At 35.2% G+C, this 20,106-nt stretch overlaps 1 protein-coding gene across 3 annotated transcripts in view; it reads left to right on the top strand.

Moving 5' to 3' along the window:
• KCNT2 (potassium sodium-activated channel subfamily T member 2) overlaps positions 1-20,106 on the top strand; it is a 360,386-nt gene that overhangs the window by 279,187 nt on the left and 61,093 nt on the right. For all 3 annotated transcript variants that reach the window (XM_077771185.1, XM_077770578.1, XM_077769973.1), the window contains 2 exons: positions 68-202; positions 8,618-8,729. In XM_077771185.1, coding sequence (XP_077627311.1) covers positions 68-202; positions 8,618-8,729 — 247 coding nt within the window. The remainder of the gene's footprint in view (positions 1-67; positions 203-8,617; positions 8,730-20,106) is intronic.

Here is a 20,106-nt window from a genome sequence, read left to right as displayed (position 1 = left end):
AGCAAGCTCTGATCTTAGAACTGTGATTTATTGAAAGTCCATTTTTCTCTGTTGATTTTTATCAAAGCCTAGATGATTTACTCAGGTGTGGAGTGACTTTCGCTGCCAACATGGTGGTTGTGGACAAAGAGAGCACCATGAGTGCCGAGGAAGACTACATGGCAGATGCCAAAACGATTGTAAATGTGCAGACCCTTTTCAGGTAACTGTCTGAATAGCTCTGGCCTGTTTTTTATATACTGCTAACTATCTGTGAAATAGTGGACTCTGACTCTGTATATAAGAAATGAACATGAGATTCTTACCCTGAAGTTGTTTATCCATTTAATTAAAATACAAATACTTTTTAACATCAAATGTATGACTGGCACTATGTGTTTAATTTTTCAAAGAATTTTTTTAAAGTTTATTTATTTATTTTGAGAGGAGAAGATGGGACAGAAAAGAGGGAAAGAGAGAGAAGTCCCAAGCAGGCTCCACACTGTCAGTGCAAGAGCCTGGGGTGGGGCTTGAACTCACGAACTGTGAGATCATGAGATCATGACCTGAGCTAATGTCAAGAGTTGGACGCTTAACCAACTGAGCCAGCCAGGCACCTCATCGTGTGTTTAAGTTTTAATGCAGGATCATCATTCTTTTAAAAATAAATAGAATAATGAATCTGGTTTTTTCATATCGTTTAATATATCAAACTCTAAATCCTGTGCTGTAGTAGTCATGTTTTGTGACAGACCATGTATGTTCTAATTTCTGTTTTATGACCGGCAGTGGCTAAAAGTATGCATTTACAAACTGTATTACTAAGAATGAAATACTGTAAGACTGTGAACAGGCAACTTACCCATGTTAGGAGCCAAGTCATAACTCATCCAGATAGGAATTTCCATTATGGTTATCTTTGGGTAAGAGTGAAAACCAAAGACAAGTCCATGCTCTAAGCATCAAAATCACCTATAAGTGAAGATATCTATGTCACTTGAATGGTTCTTCCTGAAACCATTTTAAAACGTAAATATCTAAAAGATCATTATTTCAGTTTTATGAGTTTTGCACAAGGCCAAAAGACATGTTAGAGCTACCAAATTATGGAATTAAATAAAAACAATCAGAACTCCATCATCATTTTCCATCACTCCATCTTTATAACCTTTATATTGTAGCAAAGCACATATGGAGAGTAATTATGAATTTATAGTTTGAGTTTAGAATTCAGGAGAGGCTAGATGTGAGTCCCACTTAGGTTGATTATTTACTATATGATCTTAGGCAAATTACTTTCCTTCTCTAAACCTCAATGTCTTAATTACAAAGTTGATTTGAATATATAATGCTGTAGCACATGGCTAGTAGTTTTCAATCACTCAATTACAGTGAGTGTTTGCTACTGTAATAATAGCACTATCATTATCACTTTTATGTGACAGAGTTGAAAAGCCACAGACCTTGAAACAATATAGCAACAAGCTTTGTTTGGCACCTCTATCCCAGAGACACTATTTTGTCTAATACCCTCAGTCTTAACAGTCTTTTGTCTCCACTGGAACCTACTGTCCATTGGTTCTGTTATTTTTTCACTGTCCTTAGTTACCTGAGGGCTTTTCTTCCATGATTACCAGATTAAGTTCCAATCTCAATCATTATAGTCACTCCTGTGCTGAAACCGTAAACAGATAATCATTGATTCTCTACTGTGGACTGACACCCATCTTAACTCTTTCCTTGTCTCTCTCCCTTCTCCCACTCTCAGTTTTCTGTCCTTTGGTTTCTCTGCGCATTATCTTGCACAAACTTCCTTTGAGACAGATGACAAAATTCCAGAGGTAGGATCCAGTTATCTTCGTAACTGGGCAACAGGCAATCAGAAATCCAGTCACAGTGGCTGGATACCAGGCTATACCGGATTAAAGCTTAAACCTCCATCTCTAAGAGACCACTGAGTATGTGTGAGTGAATAGTGTTAAAAATGACTAAAGACTAGTTAAGTGATACAAACAGTCTTATTTAACATTTCACAAAGTGGGCAGTCTCCACTCTTAAAGGTCTAAACAACTACAAAATGGGGTGTGAGGCAGGAAGCTTTAATGGGATAAAGAGTAAGGAACAGGAAAGGGAAAAACAGAAAATGAATAAGGAACAAAGAACAAAGAAATTAGTAGAGAGCCCAGAGTTGGACTACCATTTTGGGACTGGCTGACTAGATATACTGTGTTTCTGGTCAAGTGGAATATTTACAGGTGTCAAGTGACAGAACTAAAACAATTTAATAATGAGTTTGATTTTTTTTTTTAAATGTTTATTTATTTCAAGAGAGAGGGGAGAGGCAGGGCTGAGAGAGAAAGAGAGAGGGAATCTCAAGCAGGCTTTGTGCTGTCAGTGCAGAGCACGACATGGGGTTTGATTCCATGAACGATGAGATCATGACCTGAGCCGAAATCAAGAACCAAACACCTAAGCAACTGAGCTACCCAGACATCCCAAGTTTGATATTTTTTAATCAGTGGAAAGTAGCCTGTGAAATTGGGGGGTGGGTACTGTGCCTCACAAGCAGTGAGACACTTTTCCGGAGAGCAGAGCAAGTTGTATAGAATGTTAGAAGAGGCAAGATGGAAATGGGACATGATTGGCTAGGAGGTCAGGCGTTTCATGGTATGGCTAGTAGTAGATCCTGTTTTCCAGCCTTAACTGAGCTAGCTAAAGCGGAGTTGGAGGATTGGGATTGGTGTATATTAGGTTAGATATTCACCATGAGTACAGACTGATTTAAGTTTAGATTTGTGACATGGGCCAGGCTGCTGGGACAGCTTCTGTTTTGTGGGTCCCAATATACAAATTAGCTTTATCACAGAGACAGAAAAGTTATTGAAGTATTAGTTTGCTGGCATGGCAACCCCTCAGGAAAAGCTCCATCTCAGTCTTAGAAATTTTTTTCACTAATAATCTTACAAAAATATCTCAGCCAATCCTTAAATCTTTATGAATATCATTAATTTCCTCAAATAAGAGCTGAATTTTATTCTGCTGGGTAGCTGTAGTTGTATATAGTAGGCGAATTAAGATTACCTCATGCTGTTGCTCTGTATGGGGCGATGCTACATTTTATTAGCATTAGTTTGTAAATGACTGTGTAGCTATTAGCTTGTAAATGCCATTTTACCTTGATTATTTTGACATTCCATTTTGACACAGGGCATTTTGACCTTTACATTTTCAGCTTTTAAAACTACTAAGGAATATATTAAAGAAATCTTCAATCTGTGCTTGTATTAGAGCCCAGGAGATAAGAATAAGATGGAATTCAAATATGAAATGAAAAGTAACAGTGCTCTAATTCACAAGTTATTAATAAAAACTCGTATGACCTGTTTTGCCAGATTGGAATAGGGTTAAAGTTGTTTTTCAGAAGCTGAAAATTGACCACTTGAGCACCTACCTGCCCAGTTTACTAAGGTACATACACAGTTTCATTTGACAGCCTTCTCTCTCCTTTCTCCAGATTGTCCAAGGACCTTCAGAGGTACTCAGTCCCAAAATACCAAAGGAAAAATAAGAGAAACTCATTAATTCACTAGCAGTATAGTTGGAGGCATCGGGAGAATTCCTTTTCATCTGGAATTGCATTTATAACTTAAACATAGTTTTGTAATTGAAAACTGGATTACACAATTCAATGTGTCTCTATGCAGTATGGCAATTGTATATTTGCTGGTTTGGCCCCTGCATGTTTCTTCCAGAGAACCCACCCAGGAAGTGTTTTATTTTCCATATCCAGAGTCTAGAGCATGACCTACAAAGTTTTAACACTCAAATATTTGATAAACATTCCTTAAGTTTGTTCTGAGATGGCTGGGACAGGAGGAGCCTCCAGCCTCAGCCAAGCTTTGTCACCAGAACAACCTAAGCAGACCCTGTATTGATCACTTGCCCAGATTTGTCCCTTCATTCATGATGAGTTTACCTTTGTGGGTTCAGAGTAGCCCTTTATAGCAAGCAGCAAACTTCTTCAGGGACAATCTATTCCAGGTGTTCTAGATTCTCTAGGTAAGAGAGTATCTCTAGTACTTTACTCAGAAGAGACTCCTTGAATCCTAAGCAATTGGCCCATCAACCCTAGAGACCATTTCCACGTACCAAAAACTATAGGAGATAAAGTCTTTTCAAGCCAGATATGGTTAAACCTTTTCCTCTCCTGTGCCTAAGGACCTTAGTTTACACATCTAAGAGAAAACACTCATGAGTCATTCTAGAAAGATTTGCTAAAGGAGTGTCTGATTTCCAAATTGAAAGAAAAGCAGGTCCTCACTTTAAAATTTAAGTTTCTCTTGCTAAGGTGTTACCTCACAAGCACTTGGTATATTGAAAATATTGCCTCTTTTCACAGTTTTATGAACAAGTGTTAATATCTAAACTAAATTTAAAGAAGCATGCCAAAGTGTGCCTTGAATTAAAAAAACAACCACGTCAAAATGGCATGTCAGACTATCAAAATGTTCTACTTTGAGAATGTTTGCCATATCAATGGCATCTATCACTATTCTCATTTAACTGAGGGCAAAAAAAATATTGAAAGCAACTTACTAGCTCATCCTATCCTATATAGGAAAAAACTGGCCGATTCAAACCAACAGCCTAAGTCTGTATATCAGGAGAAAGGGAGATGAGAAAACTTACTCAAGGAGTTGTGAAGCAAACGTTTTTCTAGAGAGCACACAGTATAGATAAACATTAGTTTAAAACAGAATGGGTACAAAAGCAAATACTTGCTAATTTTTAAAAGATGAACTCATGCATATTAAACATTTTTTAATTAATTTGAACAAAAATCAGTTCAGATTTGTCAGTGCCAGGCAGGAAATGGTTAGAAACGCTCCAGGGAGAGGAGTTAGGGACTTACAGAGGAGAGGTGGAAATAAAGCAAGGAAATTATTTGATTGGCTACAGCTTAAGTGGTTGCATTATTTGAGAAAGCCTAGTTGGCTCTTTGTGATTGGCTGTCCTTTGGCTTTGATTTCTTACCTTGAGGCAACGTATAGGCTGAGGTGTTGATTTGCTTCAGTAACCTGCTGAAGTATAGAGCCATCTCAGTCTAATGGCCTCTTTATTTAATTAATATTAGTTTTATTTGCATTGTAAAAGTCCAGGAATGATTTAGTTCAGAAGTCCCTTAGGCTGATTTTGTTTTAATATGAAGATATTTTTGCTTTTGCGTTTTTTTCCCTAAAATGTAGCTGATCAAACTGGTAAGATAGTCAGTGCTCTGGCAATGGGAGCATTCAATCAAGTCATGGATCTGTGTCTGCAAGAATCAGAAAAATTCCTGCATTAACCCCTAGTAGGTCAAGAGGACATCTATAAACACCTGCAGTTGTGATTTATTCATGGTATTATTGAGCATCCAGTAAGTTTGGGGACTATACAGAATGCTATGGCTGCAGCACTTGCCTAAGGCAGACGTATGATTAAGTAGTGATAGTCTAAGCAGTGAACATATTAAACAAGAAATTCAACTGTAGAATTATAAGTGTAGCAACTACTGAAAAGAGTAGAATGTTATACAGGTGCAGACAATAAGAATGTATGATCTAGTCAAGTGGATCAAGGAACACCTACCTCCCTGAAGAATTGACTCTGTTGTTTACTCGATAGACTAAGCAGATAAGGAGAGGATTAGAACATTCCACAAGGGGGCAGCATATCCAAAGGCTCTTGGGTACTGAGGCTGGCTTATTCGAGGACCTGGAGCAGAGCAAGTGGAAAACTGACAACATGAGGCTGAAGTCAGAAAAAGAACCANATAAAAAAAAAAAAAACCAGGAAGGAAATCATTGAAGGATAGAGTTTAAAAAGACTATTTTAGCCAGGATGTGAAGAGTGCTTTGAGGGAAAAGTACTAGTGGGGGAGAGCTATCCAGTTAGACTTGAATCCCCAGGATGCTAAAAGCATAAATGGCAAGTTAGAAAATAAAAATAAAAAAGAGAATATTGTCTTTAGCTTGGCACAAGATATCCAAAATGGTTATTGGCACAGTAATCATACTTATTGAAGAAATGCCATACCTATGACCGTGCGAAATGACATAATTGAAAATAGTGATAATGAATATGTATAAATCCAAGAATGAATCATTTATATAGTGCTGAAATATTTTTATTATTTTGATTGGTTTACATAGATAAAAATTTTAAATACAGAGATATCTGATATCTCAGACTTAAAGTGTTTAAAAAGTATTTGTAAACGATTAAAATATATTCACATTTATTTTAGTGTTGAGAGTCAATTGTAATCTAAAACTAGTGTTTTACATATCAAAGTGTATCTGTCTACCTATATATTAATATATATGCTTGTTATTCAGAAACATCATTCCTAGCCACCACAACAAATCGAAATTTTAGTGTAGCACACTAGCTCAGTTTTTAAAATTAAAATATTGTGAACATTTTCCAGATTTTTTATGTCCTTATGTTTGTTTTTCTTGAATATATAATTGCAGTTATTCTCAGAATTCTCCCATTGATCCGTGAAGTAGAGTATATGGTGTGTTTTTTATCTTTATATTAGTTAGCATAACTGGGCATGTCTGTCTAAAGTATTTTTTGAATAAATTAATTCAAGCAGAGAACTATTCCATAAGATTTTCCACATTTCCACAGAGGTACTTACATCAATAAATTAGAACATAAATTGTGAAAAAGTTTTAAATAGAAAAAACCATATTATTTTTCTTGTTTATAATGTTTATTATTTTTGAGAGAGATAGAGATCATGAGTGGGGAGGGACAGAGAAAAAGGAGGACACAGAATCCCTTGTAGGCTCCAGGCTCTGAGCTGTCAGCACTGCTTGAATTCATGAACTGCGAGATCATGACCTGGGCCAAAGTTGGACACTTAAGCTACTGAGCCACCCTGACACCCCAGACCATATTATTTTTCAATTACAATATTGCTTTGTTATGATCCTAGTACCTAGGGGAATATAGATTTATTATGTCATTTTATTTCTAAAGTGTTTATATTCAAAATGTGTTTAGGTCATATTAAAGCCCAGAAATAGATTTACAGATTCATATTTTAAAGGTACATAATTAAAGCTATTACAAAACCAAACTTATAAATGTATTATAATTGAATATAAGTAATACTTTATAGATATAAAAGGCAATGCAATAAAACTTTTCATTATTTAAGTATTATTTAGTTCTAGATTTTCACTAGGTGGCAGACTTAGACAATACATTCACTTTCTCAGTTTAAAATAACATAATGGTATAGGTTCATTTGTATAGAACACAAATGACACATCATATAAACTTTTTGGTTCTATCTAATTCCGTACAAGTCACTTAAATACAATGACCAGGTCACTCAGTCATATTACCATTCACTGTTAGTCAGATCTCAAATGTATAGCTATGTATTTCTACTTGATATGTGTTAGAAAAGGATTATATCATCCAAGTAATCACAGAAGTATCCAAAGTTTGAATAATAATATGTATGAAAGATAAAAGCTATATTTCTCAGAGAAAGTAAAAATTTCCCAAGAGGTGAAATAAATTTTCATTGGTTTGCAGCTATGTTTTTCTCAGAAATTACTTCTCTGGTTTTACATCTCAGCACTGTCCTGGATGCTTCTCACAAGCAGTCTCTTCACTGGTGTCTTAATGCTGCATAGTCTGTGAGATTCAGTCAGCCATATTTATCACTCTTAGGAAAATATGTACAGCCTTATAACATACACATTTTTATAGTGTCCTCTATTGGGTAGTAGAGTCTAATTTAAAGGCAAGAATTTCTCTTTATATCTCTTTTTAGGTCTTGGAGACCAGCGCTTTCCAATAACAAACACTTCATTATTATTTATTAAATTAGATATTAAACATTGCCCTTAGTTAATAAAAATAACAGTAATGAAGTTATGATCTGACAACTATTATCTTGTGTGTGTGTGTGTGTGTGTGTGTGTGTTTTGGGGGAAGGATGTGAATAGGAAGAAACCTAATGCAAAGCTATGGGTCATGTGAAAACTCTCAGGATCTTTCTACAATAACACTATCAATTGAGCCTTGGCCTCAATTCATTACAATAAAATGTTATTTGAGTTAAAATATTTTCTTTTCTCAGGAATTCATTGTAGCAAGATTTGACATTTAAAATCGCATACTATGAGAATAGGGAATATTAGACGATCAAAGAATTCACATTATGGACAATAAACTCATCATATGGAATCTTTGTCTATTGTCATATTCATCTTATAAATTTCTATTTTGATATTATCCACAAAGTTACTTGTAATTTCTTAAATTAGCTTCATGAGCTTCTCTTCTATGTCATTTCATAACTGTAGAGAAAATGTCTAATAAAAGGCCAACTTACTAATTTTAATTTTCTTATAGTGCTAAAATGTTGGTTAAAATATTTTTTGGGAAATAGCATTTCATTTTTCTTGCATTATACAGACAGTTTATGTGGCAATGCCTGTTGTAATTGCATGTAGTTTTATGCCTGAGGCTAGGAATCACTCATTCATAAATATGTTGTTACAAAAAGTACCATATTGAATTGTTAGTGTGATGCAAATGCTTTTTTGTGTGTGTGTGTTTTTAAATGTAGGTTGTTTTCCAGTCTCAGTATTATCACAGAGCTTACTCACCCAGCCAACATGAGATTCATGCAATTCAGAGCCAAAGACTGTTACTCTCTTGCTCTTTCAAAACTGGAAAAGGTAAGACTTCATATTAAGGAGGTTGCATTTAACTATTTTTCTTGAAAGAGTAACTCTGAAATTCATATGTGTGTGTGTGTGTGTATATATATATAAATGCCATGGGATAGTAAAAATAAAAATGCTGTTGTGAATTCTTATTTTGGAACTAAGATCTTAATTTATAATTTTTATTGTGAGTTGATGGATTTGAATCATTTGTATCACAAGTGAACATGGTGAAGATATCTTGTTCTCCTATCATTTATTATAGTTTGAAAGCATGAGTTAAGAAAGAGTTAAATACAACAAGAATGGATATACTTGCTTATAACATTAGTTATATTGATAATATCATGAGTGCTATGTCAAGAAATCTACGTTTTATAGAAGGCTTTGCAACTTAAAATAACCCTTAAGGCCTTAGAAAAGGCTTTCTTGAAAGTTAGCTTCCCCAATGTCACCAACACAATCTGAGACAAAGCTGAGTTTATTGCTTACTTAGATAAGGGAGACTGTCACCTCAGGAGAGCTTTGACAGTGCTTAGGAACTGGATCAAAATTTATTGGGTATTGGAAGTCTTATTTAATGAGGGTCTTTCAAAGTGGGCGTTTGATTAGGATTCCAAACGGATCAGGGTAATGTGAATGGACAAAGTAGGATTACAAAGTCATGTTATGTGGACAGAAAGACATCGTTTCCATTCTTCTTTTTAAAACATGTATTCATTTTTGAGAGATGGGGAGAGACCGAGCATGAGCAGAGGAGGGGCAGAGAGAGAGGGAGACACAGAATACAAAGCAGGCTCCAGGCTCTGAGCTGCCAGCACAGAGCCCAATGTGGGGCTCGAACCCACAAACCATGAGATCATGACCCAAGCTGAAGTCAGATGCCCAACCGACTGAGCCACCCAGCCACCCCGATATGGTTTCCATTCTTAATGTCTAGATTGAGAATCAGGATAAACGGTTTTTGCGTGAAGCATTGATTTGATATTAGTAATACTGGGAGAATTTCATATAAGAGAAAACAATATGATTCAATCTTATACATGTGAAAATGTGTTAAATCTATTCCATCTTCATTGTTTATAACAATATAAGAGATACAGAAAATGATACCTTATATTTGTTGTTGTTGTTTGGTTAGTTCATTTTCTCACTTCATTTTGTTTTGATTACATAGTCCTATTTCCTAGGAAATATATTGCTGAGTAAGGCCATTTCTGAACTCTGGTTTGTTGATATCCATCTTCAGAGCTGGTCACATACATTCTGTTAGTTGAACCTTTCCAACTGTCTTTGTTGTCATAGTGAAGTTGCCATTAGGCACTGCCTTCAGAAGAGGAAACTGAGTTTAAGCCAGGTAAAATATGTTTTCCAAGATTACATAGCTGTCAAGTCAGTGCTGAGAATCTTAAAGACAGTAACATTCAGGACAGAAAGCTTCCATTATGCAATCTGCTTTAACAACACGGAAAGGGTGGTGGCAGGCAGAGTTAATTGGCCTAGCATCCACAGGCAAACCCAGTGATCAGGAATCCAGCTGGAATCGGTGCTGGCAGGGTGTCTGATGGTCTCCTTCATGACAATGTGAGGGAAGATCACCTAATGATGAAGAATACAAGCTCTGGAGTCAGATTGGTCCATTTCTCTTTACTTTCTAGGAATGGAAACTGGCTAAATAAATTATTTACACATTGATGGCTTTGGGATTTTTCTCTGGAAATAATGGTAATAGCCAAATAATAGGAGCGCTGCACAATTACACCACATGATCTATCCAAAACATTTAGTCCAGTTTTGGCATATAATCAGTACCCAAATAAATGGTACCAAAAACATAATTATAAAATGTTGCGGATGTCACTAATAAATATTCCATTCTGTGTATTCAATTTTATGCCTAATAGATGGTTCAAGGTCATAATTGTGGAAGATGTTTTCAGTAGTGTTGACTGTGTGTCTGTATTATTGCATGTGTATTGCATCAGGGAAAAAGAAGAAAAAATGAGATTTTTATTTTTGTTGAGGAATTAAAGTCTTCTGCCAGTCTAGAAATCCTCTTCACAAATGTAGGAAAGCTTTACTTGAATAAGCATTAAATCAGACTGTGAAATATATCTCCAGCAATTCACTAAGGAGACTGCAGAAATGGAAAGGCATCTCACACTTTTATATAGCCAGGCAAATAAAATAATTTGCATACATGCTAATGTCATGATAGAAAGGAAAAATAAAACTTCTTGTATTTCTGCAACAAGTAAAAGCTACGACTTTGAGGCAGGCACCTAGGCTGACTCTCAAGGAGAGAGAGCGACAGGATGCTCTATGTTCACATTTCAGAAAGATCTTTCTAAAGCTCCAAGAAAGACTTCACTGAGATAAAAATTCTGGCCAGAAATTATTCAGGTTTTCAAAAGGTTTGCATCCCTCTCAAATAGACAGAAGGAACTTACAATTGCAAGTTTTCTAAAAGAAATGCTTTAGCAAAAAGAACGGGAAGGAATGAGTTTTCTGTGTCTTTTGGCATCAGGGGAATTCATTTATTTTTTAGGTTTGTATTTGCCCATACATATTCTAAGTATTTCCCAAAAAGAATAATGGAATTCGGTACACTCCCTAATTATTTAGAAGTAGAGGGACCAGGGGATTTGGAATTCAAACCAATTAGTTTGGAGGTTATAAAATCAGAGAAGATTTTTTTTTCAATTCAGTTATTACCACTTTATCCACTGAAATAGGGATTTTGTCATATAGAAACTTTTTAGACTTTTGTGCTGTTTTGACTTAAATTGTGTTCCTCCCCCTGAAAAAAAACACGTGTTGGAGTCCTAATCTCTAGTATCTCTGAATGTGATCTTATTTGAAGATAAGGTTTTTATAGGGGCAACTGAATTAAAGACCAGATGGGTCCTAATCTAATACAATTGGCATCCTTATAAAAATTGTAAATTTGGATACAGAAACAGAAACACAAAAGGGAAGACAATGTGAAAAGAAATAGGGAGAAGACAGCCATTCACAAGCCAAGAACAGCCTGGAACAGAGCCTTCACTTACGGTCTAAGGACTGAAGCAACCGATGGTGCTGACACGTTGATTTCAGACATCCAGCCTCCAGAGCTCCGAGACAATAAATTTCTGTTGTGTAGGTGGCGCAGTCTGTGGTACTTTGTAATGGCAGCTCTTGTAAACTAACACATGTACCATCAATGATATGGTAACTGTTCATTTCCAATCAATGCTTTTTATCTGATATAAATACAGTTAACTTGTTATTTAAAGTAATTATCTTTCTATATTTGTCTTCTGGATGCAAGGAGATGTTTTTAAGATTAGAAAACTGACCTTTATTTCTAGTATTTGAATCACACATTCTAGAGTTATATTGGCTGAGGAATAGGTAGATTTTTATTCTTTCTAATGTAATTATGGATATCATTTTATTCTATCTATAATTAGATGCACTTACACAGATGAAACCTTCACCTTTAGAAACATAATCAAGGTTTTGAATTAGAAACAAACAACAGCTGGGCTGCTTGCCACACTTTTTTGACACTAAGTGGCTTCCATTTAAACTCAAGAAGCGCGGGAATTTGTCAGGATGCATGTGGAAGATTAGATTGCTTTGACCCTGGCTGCTTTACTTGTGTGATGATTACATTTGGGTGGTTTCCTGGTAGACTTTGCATTCTAATAGAACCTTGGTTGCTGTTGGTAATGGAAGTAATAATCTATAAGGATTCTCTGGAAGAGGCCACTCACGGAAGACTATCCAGAATAATAACTTGCATTAGGAAAAGGAGAGAACTGAGATGAGAACAAGGAAGGATTACTGGTCTGTGACAATGATGTGAATAATAGATGATTGTTTTGGACCTCTGTCTGTTCTTGTAAAAAGGAAAGTCCTTGATTATTCCTTGATTATATTTTTTAGTTTTGCTGTCCGGAGGTATTCCTTTTATTGTTTTATGTGACCTTTGTCTCACCTTAGGCTTCTTCCTAAGCTATTTTTATCCACGTCACTTTGGGAGTATATACTTCTTGCATCCTGTGTGAGTTTTGTATCCTGCTTATTGCTAATGCAAATTTGAAAAAAATCTAAAGATATTTTAAGTTTGTGAAAGCATTTTTGCCCAAGACATTTAAAGTCTAATGGTATTTCAGACTCATCTGCTAATTTCTCTCAAAAATTTGATAAACTTCTGGTATATTTACTTCCATAAATTTTTATGGCCAGACCATCTTCAAAATTCTTTCTTAAACTATAATTTTTAAGAATTTTATTTCATTGTCTCAATCCACGCATCTCCCTATCTCCTTGGAAGCTGCCTTGAGGTTATTGAGATAATAGTGTTGGGTTGGACTTTTGTGGTTCAGTGCCTTGTTTCAGTTTTCTCCTATGCTGTTGGCATTTAGAAGCACATAATTTTTAAATACTGGCAGCTCCTAATCTCCAAGGTACATGCTTATTTTTAGCCTCTACTTGAAACTAGCTCTTGCCTGAGCAACTGTCCTTGTAATGCCCAACTAAAGGCAGCAAATAACAGTATATACACACCAATATTAAACAGGTAGAAGCTTATGGGCCAGGACTGGGAATGGCAAATAAACTTCCATCTATATGCCATTGGCTAGAACTCAATCGTGTGGCCAGACCCAACCTCAAGGGAGACTGGGAAATGTAATTCAGTCATGTGCCTAAGAAGAATTGGGAAATGGATTTTGGTGGACAATCAACATTTTCTGTCACATGCAATATATCACACTGATTTTTTTCAAATGTGTGCAATCTGTCAAGACATTTTCTGAACCTTAAGTGCTTTAGTTGGCATTTTCTCTTCATCCGATCTTTGTTTTGTTGTTGTCTACTTTTGTTCTTGAGTTGTTTTGCTTTACATTATTCTTTTTGTTTTGGATAGTCTCATTACTGCCAGTATTTTCCCAGTATTACTTCCCACATTTGGACATTGGTCATGTTGGGTCATTGACACTTCCCCTAACAAAATAAGTGTAACAGCCATCAGAAACACTGTGTTGGAGTTAAGCAGAGATGGAAAATGTTACAGGTAATAAGGAAACAGAGAAGAGGAGGACAACAATATTAAAAAGAGAAATTTTGATCTCATTTCCTCTGAAGTCTCATTTCATCTCCCTTGTCTTGATGCATTTCATAAAAAAGCCTTTTATTCATCCTTATGGCACAATTTGCTTTAAAACTGCTTCCTTTAAAATTGCTTTTGAACTATCACCATTCCCCAATAATGATCATAATTACACTTGTGCAATCATATGGTAATTGCACACTGATGTAAGAGGCAAAGTAATGAAAATGTGAGTTGAATAGTGTGGTATAATAATAATATATATTTGGTCTTTGTCCCTGGATCCTCACACAGAGCTTCAAAAAGTCTTCGAATTTATGAGTGATAAGATTGTCTTTTGTTGTTCATGTCTTTCAATCATACCTGATTTTATGCTAAGGAGGCAACTCATGGAGGAGATAGCTTCAGGATGAGAACCAGAAAAAAGCAACCTCATGATTAGAATATTGAATGTAGAATATAGAATTTCAATGTCTTCATCACCTTCCAAACCTCCAGGGACAGAAGAGGGGCTGGACATTGGGTTTAATCACCTGGCCAATGACTTAATTAATCATGTCTACATAATGAAATTGATAAAACCTGAAAAATGAAGATTCGAGAGCTTCCTGGTAGGTCAACATATTGACGTACCAAGAAAGGAGCGTGTCCTGACTTTAGGGAGACAGAGCCCCTGTGCCTGGGATCCTTCCAGACTTGCTGTCTGTACTTTACCTTCTTATCCACCATTCATTTTCATTCTTTATAATAAAATGATAATTATTAAATATAGCATTTTCATGAGTCCTCTCAGCATTCTAGCAAATTATCAAAACTGAAGAGGCTGTAGACAGACCCAAATTTATAGCAGTCTGGACAGAAGTACAGTTTCCTTGGAGACACATGAGACTTTTGGCTGGGAATAGTCTTGTGGGACTGAGCCCTCAACCTGTGGGGTCTGAGTCAACTCTTGGTAGTGTCATAATCAAACTGAATTGTAGGACATCGAGTTGGTGTTACAGAATTGGTGTCAGACTGCAAAGAGTCATGTCTGTAAATCATATCACTTTGTAGTCAGTGATAGAGGAAAATGATAAAAATTGGAGACAGCTTCTGGGAGAAGCAAGTGGAGACTATCAGAATTATTTTTGTAATATATCCACTGTGTAAAAACAAGAAGGCAAATTTTACATATTCTTAATTTAAATTCAAGCCAATAAATATTTACTAAGCACATGTTATGAGCCAAATACCTTGCTAAATGCTAAAGGTTTCCAATAGAATAAATACATGGAAGGGAGGCATAGATATATAGGAAAAAACATAACACATGACCTTTTTTTTCTAACTACTTTTTATTCATAATCAAAGTACTAGAATGGCTGAATGAAAGTTTGGTGTTAGCTGCCTACACTGGATTTGATTCATTAGGAAAGTTTTTTATCCTGTTTTGAAGAAAATACTTACCTTTTCCCATACTGGTCCAGAAAGAATTTGAAGAGAATGTTGATATTAGTTTCTATTTCTTTTAAATGTAGAAAAGCATTACCTAATCCACTCTAGAGGAGTGATAAAATGTTATTTGTGTGGATAATTACTAATATCTTTTTAATGTTTATTTGTTTTTGAGAGAGAGAGCACAAGTGGGGTGAGGAGCAGAGAGACAGGAGAGAGTCTCAAGATGGTTCTGTACTGTCAGTGCTGGGATCGATGCAGGCCTCCATCTCATAAATCGTGAGATCATGACCTGGGCCAAAATCAAGTGTCAGATGCTTAACCAGCTGAGTCACCCAGGTGCCCCTGTGGATAATTATTTTATGTGCAAATTTATCTATTAAGAATGTTCATAGTACTATGATTTATGATTTCATACAATATGTCTGAAGTTTCCATAGACTGAATGTGTCCCCTCCCTCCAAATTCATAGGTTGAAACCTAACCCCTGATGTGTTGATGTTAGGAAGTAGGGCTTCTGGGAGGTGAGTAGGTCGTGAGGGTGGAGCCTTTTATAAAAGGTGCGTGAAGGTGGTGCTTTTATAAAAGATACCCCAGAGAACTCTTCTATCATGTGAGGACACAGGGAGAAGATGTCTGTCTATGAACCAGAAAGTGGGCTTTCGCCAGACACTAAATCTCCTGGCACCTTCATCTTGTACTTCTTAGCCTCCAACACCATGAGAAATAAATTTCTGTTGGTGATAAGCTACCCAGTCTGTGGTATTCTATGATAGCAGCCCAACGGACTAAAACAAAAGCCTTGACATTTGACCAATAAAGTTGCACAGGACACAGTCTAGGAAGTACATAGAAACTGTGATGTAAGTGGCTTCCCCTGAAATGATGCCACAAAGCAGCCATGTATGTGTATATTGTAAATATGAAAACATGTATCAAACTCTTAAAACTATTAGAAATGAAATAGCAAGTGCAATAAAGTAAAGAATTTATATAACTGACAAGTTATAAAAGTTCAATTATTAAAATTTTATAGTTGTATACAGTTAAATAATTTATGAAGATAAATAATATAGTGATTATTTATTGTTTTCAAGGAGGCCAGCAATTATTTGTCTTTTAATAAGCTTGGATACATATAGATATAAGTGTAGATACAAATATACATATGAGAGAGAAAGAGAGTGCAGAATCTATTTCATTTCTTGGTGAGTTAAAAAAAAAAAAATGCCGGGGCCAGGGTGCCTGGTTGGCTGAGTCAGTTAAGCATCTAACTTCAGCTCAGGTCATGATCTCATGGTTCATGGGTTCGAGTCCCATGTCGGGCTCTGTGCTGACAGCTAGCTCAGAGCCTGGAGCCTGTTTCAAATTCTGTGTCTCCCTCTCTTTCTGACCCTTCCCTGCTCACGCTGTCTCTCTCTCTCTCTCTCTCAGAAATAAATAAAACATTAAAAATTTTTTAAAAATGCCGGGGAATCACAAAAAATGCCATCTAGGGTGACGATGATAACTGTTGAGTATATTTTATATTTGAAGTATTAAAATGAATATCACACTAGACAAGCAGTTTAAACCAATGTTGTCTTTTCTTATTACTTCCCCCTCTATATTAATAAGTATTTCTATCATTATTTAGTTGTTTTACTTTGTTTGGTTACAAGGCACAACTCATTTTTGAATCCAGAGTCAGAGAAGACAATACCCTTAATCAACCCTCTGTTTCAAGGCCCAAACTACAATAAGAACCCTTGACAGGCACTGACCACAGGAAGCCATCTGTAGTTATCCATACCGAACAAATATATACACGAAGGGAATAAGATTGGTAGCCAAAGAGTTAGAAAGAAATAGGTGCTTCTGAGTAATTTTTTATTTAATTTGTTTTAGAAAGAACACTTAATATGAGATTTTCCTTCTTAGTAAATTTTTAAGTGTGCAATATGTTATTGTTGACTATAGGCGCAATATTGTACAACAGATCTTTAGAGCTTATTCATTTTGCTTGATTGAAATTTTATGCCTGTAGACCATTAACTCCCCATTGCCAGATTCCCCTAGTCCCTGGTAACCACCATTTCACACTCTGATTCTATGAATTTGACTAATTTAGATACTTCATATGAGTAAGAATCCCGTAGTATCTGTCTTTCTGTGACTAGCTTATTTCACTTTGCCTAGTGTTCCTTAGGTCGATCCATGTTGCTGCATATTGCAGAATTTCCTTCCTTCTTAGGACTGGATGGTATTCTACTGCATGATTATACCACATTTTCTTTATCCATTCAACTGTTCATGGACATTTAGGTTGTTTCTATATCTTGGCATTGTGAATACTGCTGCAGTGAACATGAGTACTAATATCTCTTCATGGTCCTGATTTTAATTTTGGGGGGGTAAAAACCCAGAAATGTCATTACTGGATCATATGGTAGATCTATTTTTAATTTTTTTAAAGAACTCCCATACTGTTTTTTCATTTTGTGTGTGTGTGTTTTACAGTGAACATTTTTACATTCCTACCAACAGTTTACAAGGGTTCCAAGTTCTCTACATCCTCACTAGCTTTTTTTTTTTTATAATAGCCATCCCGTTAGGTGTGAGATGATATATCATTATCCTTTTAATTCCCCCTGATAAATAGTGATATGCATTCTTTTCATATAGCTGTTGAATTGGTAGTTCTTCTTTGGAGAAACATTCATTCAAGTTCTTAAGTCATTTTTAATTGAGTTATTTGTTGTTGTTGTTGTTTACTATTGAGTTGTAAGATTTCCTTGTATATTTTGGATATTAACCTGTTGCCAGATATGTGGCTTGCAAATATTTTCTCTGATTCTGTAGTCTGCCCTTTATTCTGTTGATGGTTTCCTTTGCTGTACACAGCTTTTTTAGTTTGGTGTAGTCCCAATTGTGTATTTTTATTTTTGTTGACTGTGCATTTGGAGTCATATCCATAAAATCATTGCTAAGATCAATGTCATGAAGCTTTCACCTATGTTTTCTTCTGAAGGTATAAACCTTTAAAACTACAAAAAATTTCATGTCATACATTTAAGTCTTTAAGCATTTTGAGGTGATTTTTGTGTATGCTATAAAATTAGGGTCCAATTTCACTCTTTTGCATGTTTTTCCAGAGCCATTTGTTGAAAAGACTGTCCTTTCCTTATTATGTATATATCTGGGCTTTCTGTTCTGTTCCACTTGTCTATATGTCTGTTTTTATGCCAATAGCATACTGTTTTGATAAATGTAGCTTTGTAATATATTTTGAAATTAGAAAGTATGATAGTTCCTGCTTTGCTTTGCTTTCTCAAGATTGCTTTGGTTATTTCAGAATATTGTGATTCCATAGGAATTTTAGAATTATTTTTTTCTATTTCTGTAAAAAATGTCATGAGGATTTTTAACAGGATTTCACTGAATCTGTACATCATTTTAAGTAGTATGGATATTTAAAAAATATTAGGTCTTCTAACTTGTGAATACAGAATATGTTTTCATTTCTTAATTTCTTGCTTCTATGTTTTGTAGTTTTCAGTATATAAGTATTTGACCTCCTTAGTTAAGTTCATTGTTAAGTATTTTTTTTCTTTTTAGTGCTTTTATAAAAAGGTTGTTTTCCTAATTTCCTTTCCAGATAAGTTTGCTGTTGGTGGGAAAAAAGGCAACTGATTTATGTACGCTGATTTAGTGTCATGCAATTCTACCAAATTGTTTTTATTAGTTCTAATAGGTTGTTTGTTTGTTTTTTTATGGAGTCTTTAGGACTTAGTCTTTAGTCTTTTCTATATATAAGGTATCATGTGCAAACAGATCATTTTACTTCTTCTTTTTTGATTTGGATGCCTCTTCTTTCTTTTTCCTGCCTAATTGCTCTGGCTAGTACTTTCAGCACTACTTTTAATAAAAGTGGCAAAAATGAATATCCTTGCCATGTTCTTGATCTTAAAGAAAAAAGTTTCAGTTTTTCACTGTTAAGTATGATGTTAACTGTGGGTTTGTTATAAATGGCTTTTATTAAATTGAAGTACATTCCTTCTATATTTAGTCTGTTGGGAGTTTTTATCACAAAAGGGTGTTGAATTTTATCAAAGGCTTTTTCTGAATCTATTGATATGATCATCAGATTTTTATTTATTCTGTGAATGTGGTGTATTACATTAATTTATTTGCATATGTTGAAGTATACTTGCATCTAAGGGAAAAATCCCAGTTGATCATGGCCTATGCTATTTTTAATATGATGTTAGATTAGGTTTGCTAGTATTATGTTGAGGATTTCTGCATCTGCACTCATCAAGGATATTGACCTGTAGTTTTCCTTTCTTGTGGTGTCTTTGTTTGTGCTGGCCTCATAAAACAAATGGGGAATATTTCCTCCTAATTGATTTTTTGGGAGAGTTTGAGACAGACTGGCTTTAATTCTTTAAATGTTTAAGATGGCAAATCCTTAGCTAGACAAGGAAAAAAAAGAGAAAACGCAAATAAAATAAAATCAAAAATTAAAGAAGAGATTACAAATGATGCTGCAGAAATGTAAAAAGATTGTAAGAGCTGCTATGAACAATTATACACCAAGAAACTAGACCTGGAAGAAGGGAATAAATTCCAAGAAACCTATGACCTACCTACACTAAATCATGAAAAAATACAAAGTCTTGCAAAGACTTGTAACTAGTGTGGAGATTGGATTAGTAATAAAATCCTCCCAACAAAGAAAAGCTCAGGATCATATATATATGTCTTTGGGGGAATTCCACCAAATATTTAAAGAAGAACTAATGCCAGTCTTCCTCAATGTTTTCCAAAAAATTAGACAAAGCATAACTTAGGCTTTTAAAAAAGGCTTCATGT

Source organism: Crocuta crocuta, unplaced genomic scaffold (genome assembly GCF_008692635.1).
Source record: "Crocuta crocuta isolate KB4526 unplaced genomic scaffold, BGI_CrCroc_1.0 scaffold220, whole genome shotgun sequence".
Lineage (NCBI taxonomy): Eukaryota > Metazoa > Chordata > Mammalia > Carnivora > Hyaenidae > Crocuta > Crocuta crocuta.
This window is presented reverse-complemented; position numbering and strand designations above follow the sequence as displayed.